The following is an 8,403-nucleotide window of genomic DNA, read 5'->3' on the forward strand; positions in this document are numbered from 1 at the left end:
AAAAACCCCAAAAAAATAGACCCAGGGAGCCCAAAAAGCCCCAAAAATAGACCCAGAGACCCCCAAACCCCCCAAAAAACAGACCCAGGGACCCCCCCCCAGCACCCCGGGGGGGGGCAGGCACCGTCACCCCCCCCGCACCCCAAAGTCCGGGACCCCAAAACGCCAAAAACCCCAAAAAACCAGACCCAGGGACCCCCAAAAAACCCCAAAAATAGACCCAGGGACCCCCAAAACCATCCCAGGGACCCCCAGAGCCCCCCAAATAACCCCATAACCCCCCCAAATGTCACCCTAACCCCCTATAGCCCCCCCCAATAACCCCATAGCCCCCCCAAATAACCCCGTAGCCCCCCATAGCCCCCCCAAATAACCCCATAGCCCCCCGAAATAACCCCATAGCCCCCCACAGCCCCCCCAAATAACCCCATAGCCCCCCCAAATAACCCCGTAGCCCCCTATAGCCCCCCCAAATAACCCCGTAGCCCCCCGAAATAACCCCATAGCCCCCCCAAATAACCCCGTAGCCCCCTATAGCCCCCCCAAATAACCCCGTAGCCCCCCACAACCCCCCCAGCCCCCTCAAATAACCCCGTAGCCTCCCAAATAACCCCACAGCCCCCCCAAATGACACCCTAAGACTCCTATAGCCCCCCCAAATAACCCCATAGCCCCCCGAAATAACCCCATAGCCCCCCATAGCCCCCCCAAATAACCCCATAGCCCCCACAAATGACCCCATAGCCCCCCCAAACGTCACCCTAACCCCCCATAGCCCCCCCAAATGACCCCGTAGCCCCCCCAAATAACCCCGTAGCCCCCCCAAATGACCCCATAGCCCCACCATAGCCCCCAAAAATAACCCCGTAGCCCCCCAAATAACCCCATAGCCCCCTATAGCCCCCCCAAATAACCCCATAGCCCCCCCAATAACCCCATAGCCCCCTATAGCCCCCCCAAATAACCCCATAGCCCCCTATAACCCCCCCAAATAACCCCATAGCCCCCCCAAATGACCCCATAGCCCCCCCAAATGACCCCATAGCCCCCCATAGCCCCCCCAAATAACCCCATAGGACCCCCCAATAACCCCATAGCCCCCCCAAATAACCCCATAGCCCCCCCAAATGACCCCATAGCCCCCCATAGCCCCCCCAAATAACCCCATAGCCCCCCCAAATGACCCCATAGCCCCCCATAGCCCCCCCAAATAACCCCATAGGACCCCCCAATAACCCCATAGCCCCCCCAAATAACCCCATAGCCCCCCCAAATGACCCCATAGCCCCCCATAGCCCCCCCAAATAACCCCACAGCCCCCCCCAAATGACCCCATAGCCCCCCATAGCCCCCCCAAATAACCCCATAGCCCCCCCAAATGACCCCATAGCCCCCCATAGCCCCCCCCAATAACCCCGTAGCCCCCCCCGCCCCCCCTAACCGGCAGCCAGGGCGATGCCGCGCGCCTCCACTTTGTCCCCCATCTTGCGGACGACGTCGGGGGGGGGCCCCACGAAGCGCACCCCCGCGTCCAGGCAGGCCTGCGCGAAGTCCGCTCGCTCCGACAGGAACCCGTAGCCGGGGTGGATGGCGTCCACCTCATTTTCCTGGGGGGGGGGGGGGACACACAGACATGGGGGTCATGAAGTGGGGAGGGGGGGACACGGCACCCCAAAACCCCCCCTGAGCTCCATAAAGGGGATCGAGGGGGGCATCAGACCCCAATAAGGGGATACGGGACATCTAGACCCCCCCCCAATAAAGGAGCTAGGGGGGCACGGGACCCCCAGACCCCCTGATAAAGGAGCCGGGGGACCCCCACACCCCCCCAAATGGGACCCAGGGGGGGCACGGGACCCCCAGAACCCCAAATAAAGGAGCTAGGGGACCCCCAGACCCCCCAATACAGGAGATAGGGGACCCCCAGACCCCCCCAAGCAGGACCTGGGGGGCATTGGACCCCCAGACCCCCAAATAAAGGAGCTAGGGGACCCCCAGACCCCCCAGTACAGGAGCTAGGGGACCCCCACACCCCCCCAAATGGGACCCAGGGGGGGCATGGGACCCCCAGACCCCACCCCAAATGGGACCCGGGGGGGGGCATGGGACCCCCAGACCCCCAAATAAAGGAGCTAGGGGACCCCCAGACCCCCCAATACAGGAGATAGGGGACCCCCAGACCCCCCAATACAGGAGATAGGGGACCCCCAGACCCTCTCAAGCAGGACCCTGGGGGCATGGGACCCTCATATTCCCCAATAGAGGAAATAGGGGACCCCCAGACCCCCCCAATAAAGGAGCTGGGGGAACCCCAGACCCCCCCAAATTGGACCCAGCGGGGGCATGGGACCCCCAGACCCCCAATAAAGGAGATAGGGGACCCCAAGACCCCCCCAAATGGGACTCAGCAGGGGCATGGGACCCCCAGGCCCCCCAATAAAGGAGATAGGGGACCCCCAGACCCCCCCAAATGGGATCCAGGGGGGCACGGGACGCCTAGACCCCCCAGTAAAGGCATAGGGGACCCTCAGACCCCTCCAAGCAGGACCCAGGGGGGCATAGGACCCCCCAAAAACCCCCAATAAAGGAGCTGGGGGGCCCCCAGACCCCCCCAGGCCCCCCTATAGGGGACCCAACTGTGTCCCCCACCCCAAATATCCCCCCATAGGGGACTCAGATGTCTCCATCTCCCCCCTAAATGTCCCAGGTGTCCCCAGGTGAGTCCCCAGGTGTGTCCCCAGGTGTGCCCCCAGGTGTCCCCAGCCCCCCCATAGGTGCCCCAGCTGTCCCTGTCCCCCCCATAGGTGCCCCAGATGTCCCCCTAGGTGCCCCAGGTGTGTCCAGCTGTCCCCCCAGTTGTCCCAGGTACCCCCAGGCCCCCCCATAGGGGACCCAGCTGTCCCCGTAGGTGCCCCAGGTGCCCTCAGGTGCGCCAGGTGCCCCCAGGCCCCCCCATAGGGGACCCAGGTGTCCCCATAGGTGTCCCAGGTGCCTCCAGGTGCCCCAGCTGTCCCCAAACCCCTCCATAGGGGACCCAGCTGTCCTCATAGGTGCCCCAGGTGTGTCCAGCTGTCCCCTCAGGTGCCCCAGCTGTCCCCAAGACCCCCCCATAGGGGACCCAGGTGTCCCCATAGGTGCCCCAGGTGTGTCCAGCTGTCCCCCCAGGTGCCCCAGGTGCCCCCAGGTGCCCCAGCTGCCCCCAAGCCTCCCCATAGGGGTCCCAGCTGTCCCCATAGGTGCCCAGGTGCGCCCAGGTGTGCCCCCAGGTGTGCCAGGTGTCCCCAGGCCCCCCCATAGGGGCCCCAGCTGTCCCCATAGGTGCCCCAGGTGCACCCCCAGGTGTGCCCAGGTGTGCCCCCAGGTGTGCCAGGTGTCCCCAGGCCCCCCCACAGGGGACCCAGCTGTCCCCATAGGTGCCCCCAGGTGCCCCCAGGTGCGCCAGGTGTCCCCAGGCCCCCCCATAGGGGACCCAGCTGTCCCCAAGCCCCCCCATAGGGGCCCCAGCTGTCCCCATAGGTGCCCCAGGTGCACCCCCAGGTGTGCCCAGGTGCGCCCAGGTGTGCCCCCAGGTGTGCCAGGTGTGCCCAGGCCCCCCCATAGGGGCCCCAGCTGTCCCCATAGGTGCCCCAGGTGCGCCCCCAGGTGTGCCCAGGTGCGCCCAGGTGTGCCCCCAGGTGCGCCAGGTGTGCCCAGGCCCCCCCATAGGGGACCCAGCTGTCCCCAGGCCCCCCCATAGGGGCCCCAGCTGTCCCCATAGGTGCCCCAGGTGTGCCCCCAGGTGTGCCCAGGTGCACCCAGGTGTGCCCCCAGGTGCGCCAGGTGTCCCCAGACCCCCCCATAGGTGCCCCAGATGTCCCCAGGTATGTCCAGCTGTCCCCCCAGGTGCCCCCAGGCCCCCCATAGGGGACCCAGCTGTCCCCATAGGTGCCCCCAGGTGCCCCCAGGTGCGCCAGGTGTCCCCAGGCCCCCCCATAGGGGCCCCAGCTGTCCCCATAGGTGCCCCAGGTGCACCCCCAGGTGTGCCCAGGTGCACCCAGGTGTGCCCCCAGGTGTGCCAGGTGTGCCCAGGCCCCCCCATAGGGGCCCCAGCTGTCCCCAGGCCCCCCCATAGGGGCCCCAGCTGTCCCCATAGGTGCCCCAGGTGCACCCCCAGGTGTGCCCAGGTGCGCCCAGGTGTGCCCCCAGGTGTGCCAGGTGTGCCCAGGCCCCCCCATAGGGGCCCCAGCTGTCCCCAGGCCCCCCCATAGGGGCCCCAGCTGTCCCCATAGGTGCCCCAGGTGTGCCCCCAGGTGTGCCCAGGTGCACCCAGGTGTGACCCCAGGTGTGCCAGGTGTCCCCAGGCCCCCCCATAGGGGCCCCAGCTGTCCCCATAGGTGCCCCAGGAGCGCCCAGGTGTGCCCCCAGGTGTGCCAGGTGTCCCTGGGCCCCCCCATAGGGGCCCCAGCTGTCCCCATAGGTGCCCCAGGTGCGCCCAGGTGTGCCCCCAGGTGTGCCAGGTGTCCCCAGGCCCCCCCATAGGGGACCCAGCTGTCCCCAAGCCCCCCCATAGGGGCCCCAGCTGTCCCCATAGGTGCCCCAGGTGCGCCCCCAGGTGTGCCCAGGTGCGCCCAGGTGTGCCCCCAGGTGCGCCAGGTGTGCCCAGGCCCCCCCACAGGGGACCCAGCTGTCCCCAGGCCCCCCCATAGGGGCCCCAGCTGTCCCCATAGGTGCCCCAGGAGCGCCCAGGTGCGCCCCCAGGTGTGCCAGGTGTCCCCAGGCCCCCCCATAGGGGCCCCAGCTGTCCCCATAGGTGCCCCAGGTGCGCCCCCAGGTGCGCCCAGGTGTGCCCCCAGGTGTGCCAGGTGTCCCCAGGCCCCCCCATAGGGGCCCCAGCTGTCCCCATAGGTGCCCCAGGTGCGCCCCCAGGTGCGCCCAGGTGTGCCCCCAGGTGTGCCAGGTGTCCCCAGGCCCCCCCATAGGGGCCCCAGGTGTGCCCCCAGGTGTGCCCAGGTGCACCCAGGTGTGCCCCCAGGTGTGCCAGGTGTCCCCGGCCCCCCCCATAGGGGCCCCAGCTGTCCCCATAGGTGCCCCAGGTGCACCCCCAGGTGTGCCCAGGTGCGCCCAGGTGTGCCCCCAGGTGCGCCAGGTGTCCCCAGGCCCCCCCATAGGGGCCCCAGCTGTCCCCATAGGTGCCCCAGGTGCGCCCAGGTGTGCCCCCAGGTGTGCCAGGTGTCCCCAAGCCCCCCCATAGGGGCCCCAGCTGTCCCCATAGGTGCCCCAGGTGCACCCCCAGGTGTGCCCAGGTGCGCCCAGGTGTGCCCCCAGGTGCGCCAGGTGTCCCCAGGCCCCCCCATAGGGGCCCCAGGTGCGCCCCCAGGTGTGCCCAGGTGCACCCAGGTGTGCCAGGTGTCCCCAGGCCCCCCCATAGGGGCCCCAGCTGTCCCCATAGGTGCCCCAGGTGTGCCCAGGTGCGCCCATGTGTGACCCCAGGTGTGCCAGGTGTCCCCAGGCCCCCCCATAGGGGTCCCAGCTGTCCCCATAGGTGCCCCAGGTGCGCCCAGGTGTGCCCCCAGGTGCGCCAGGTGTCCCCAGGCCCCCCCATAGGGGCCCCAGCTGTCCCCAGGCCCCCCCATAGGGGCCCCAGCTGTCCCCATAGGTGCCCCAGGTGCGCCCAGGTGTGCCCCCAGGTGCGCCAGGTGTCCCCAGGCCCCCCCATAGGGGCCCCAGCTGTCCCCATAGGTGCCCCAGGTGCGCCCCCAGGTGTGCCCAGGTGTGCCCCCAGGCGCCCCCGTACCTGTGCGACGCGGATGATGTCGGGGATGTGCAGGTAGGCCTGGACGGGGGGCAGCCCCCGCCCCACCAGGTAGGCCTCGTCCGCCTTCTGCCGGTGCATCTGCCCCGTGTCCTGCTCCGAGTAGACGGCGACCGTGCGGATGCCCAGCTCCGTGCACGCCCGGAACACGCGGATGGCGATCTCACCTGGGGACACGGGGACACCTCAGCGACACGGGGACACCCCAGCCCATGGGGACACCCGGGGACACCCCATCCCATAGGGACATGGGGACACAGGGACACCCAGGGACATGGGGACACCCAGGGACACCCCATCCCATAGGGACACCTGGGGACACCCCATCCCATAGGGACACCTGGGGACACCCCAGCCCATGGGGACATGGGGACACCCGATCCCATAGGGACACCCAAGGACACCCCATCCCATAGGGACATGGGGACACCTCAGGGACACCCCATCCCATAGGGACATGGGGACACCTCAGGGACACCCCATCCCATAGGGACATGGGGACACAGGGACACCCCATCCCATAGAGACACCCAGGGACACGGGGACACCCAGGGACACCCCATCCCATAGGGACATGGGGACACCCCAGCCCATAGGGACACCTGGGGACACCCCATCCCATAGGGACATGGGGACACAGGGACACCCCATCCCATAGGCACATGGGGACACCTGGGGACATCCCATCCCATGGGGACACCGGGACACCTCAGGGACACCCCATCCCATGGGGACACCCAGGGACATGGGGACACCCAGGGACACCCCATCCCATAGGGACATGGGGACATGGGGACACCCGGGGACACCCCATCCCATGGGGACACCCAGGGACATGGGGACACCTCAGGGACACCCCATCCCATAGGGACATGGGGACACCCGATCCCATAGGGACACCCAAGGACACCCCATCCCATAGGGACACAGGGACACCTCAGGGACACCCCATCCCATAGGGACATGGGGACACCCAGGGACACCCCATCCCATAGGGACACCCAGGGACATGGGGACACCCGGGGACACCCCATCCCATAGGGACACCTGGGGACACCCCATCCCATAGGGACATGGGGACACCTCAGGAACACCCCATCCCATAGGGACATGGGGACATAGGGACACCCCATCCCATGGAGACACCCAGGGACACGGGGACACCCAGGGACACCCCATCCCATAGGCACATGGGGACACCCCATCCCATAGGGACATGGGGACACCCAGGGACAGGGGGACACCCCGGGACACCTCAGGGACACCCCATCCCATAGGGACACCCCAGGACATGGGGACACCTCAGGGACACCCCATCCCATAGGGACACGGGGACACCCAGGGACATGGGGACACCCAGGGACATCCCAGGGGGACACCCAGGGACAGGGGGACACCTCAGGACAGCCCATGTCATAGGGACATGGGGACATCCTGGGACACGGGGACATCCCATCCCATGGGGACATTCAGGGCCATGGGGACACCTGGGGACATTCAGGGACACCTGGGGACACCCCGGGACATGGGGACACCCCATCCCATAGGGACATGGGGACACCCAGGGACATTCAGGGACATGGGGACACCCAGGGACAGGGGGACACCTTGGGTTGGAAGGGGACATGGGGACATGGGGGGGGACAAGGGGGACATGGGGATAACGTGGCTTGGAGGGGGACATGGGGGGGGCTATGGGGACAACCAGGAATATTGGGGGGGCGGGAGGAACCCAGAGGGGACCCAGAGGGGACCCTGGGGGGGTGACAAGGGGACCCGGGGGGGGGTGACAAGGGGACCCGGGGCGGGGAGGGGACACTCACCCCTGTTGGCCACCAGGACCTTGCGGATGGGCCGGTAGCTGACGGGGCGCCGGGGCCCGGGGGGGCCTCGCAGCAAGCGCCCCCCCAGCAGAACCCGGGACCCCCGGGGCACCCACAGCTGGAACATCTGCAGGGGAGGAGGGGGGCACAACCCTATAGCAGCCAGCGGAGAATCCACCAACCCCCCACCCCCCCCCCCGGCACAACCCTATAGCAGCCAGCGGAGAATCCACCAACCACCCCCCCCCCCCCCGGCACAACCCTATAGCAGCCAGCGGAGAATCCACCAACACCATCCCCCCCAAACCCTATAGCGGCCAGAGGAGAGTCCACCAACCCCCCCTTGCACAACCCTATAGGAGCCAGCGGAGAGTCCACCAACCCCCCCCTTGCACAACCCTATAGCAGCCAGCGGAGAATCCACCAACCCCCTTTGCACAACCCTATAGGAGCCAGTGGAGAATCCCCCCTTGCACAACCCTATGGCTGCCAGCAGAGAATCCACCAACCACCCCCCCCCGCACAACCCTATAGCAGCCAGCAGAGAATCCACCAACCCCCCCCCCGCCGCACAACCCTATAGCAGCCAGCAGAGAATCCACCAACCACCCCCCCCCCCGCACAACCCTATAGGAGCCAGCGGAGAATCCACCAAAACCCCTTGCACAACACTATAGGAGCCAGCAGAGAATCCACCAAAACCCCTTGCACAACCCTATAGGAGCCAGCGGAGAATCCCCCCCCTTGCACAACCCTATAGGAGCCAGCGGAGAATCCACCAACCACCCC

The 8,403-nt window shown here is 67.4% G+C and overlaps 1 protein-coding gene across 1 annotated transcript in view; it reads right to left on the bottom strand.

Annotated features, from left to right (window-relative positions):
• Positions 1 to 7,754, bottom strand: part of LOC138734629 (pyruvate carboxylase, mitochondrial-like) — a 40,401-nt gene extending 32,647 nt beyond the window's left edge. The window contains exons 1-3 of the mRNA XM_069882385.1: positions 7,615 to 7,754; positions 5,774 to 5,958; positions 1,442 to 1,607 (exon numbers count right to left, since the gene is read on the bottom strand). Of these exons, the coding sequence (XP_069738486.1) occupies positions 1,442 to 1,607; positions 5,774 to 5,958; positions 7,615 to 7,741 (478 nt within the window). The 5' untranslated portion in view covers positions 7,742 to 7,754. The remainder of the gene's footprint in view (positions 1 to 1,441; positions 1,608 to 5,773; positions 5,959 to 7,614) is intronic.
• Positions 7,755 to 8,403: the final 649 nt, after the last annotated feature.

This window comes from Phaenicophaeus curvirostris, unplaced genomic scaffold, assembly GCF_032191515.1.
Source record: "Phaenicophaeus curvirostris isolate KB17595 unplaced genomic scaffold, BPBGC_Pcur_1.0 scaffold_122, whole genome shotgun sequence".
Lineage (NCBI taxonomy): Eukaryota > Metazoa > Chordata > Aves > Cuculiformes > Cuculidae > Phaenicophaeus > Phaenicophaeus curvirostris.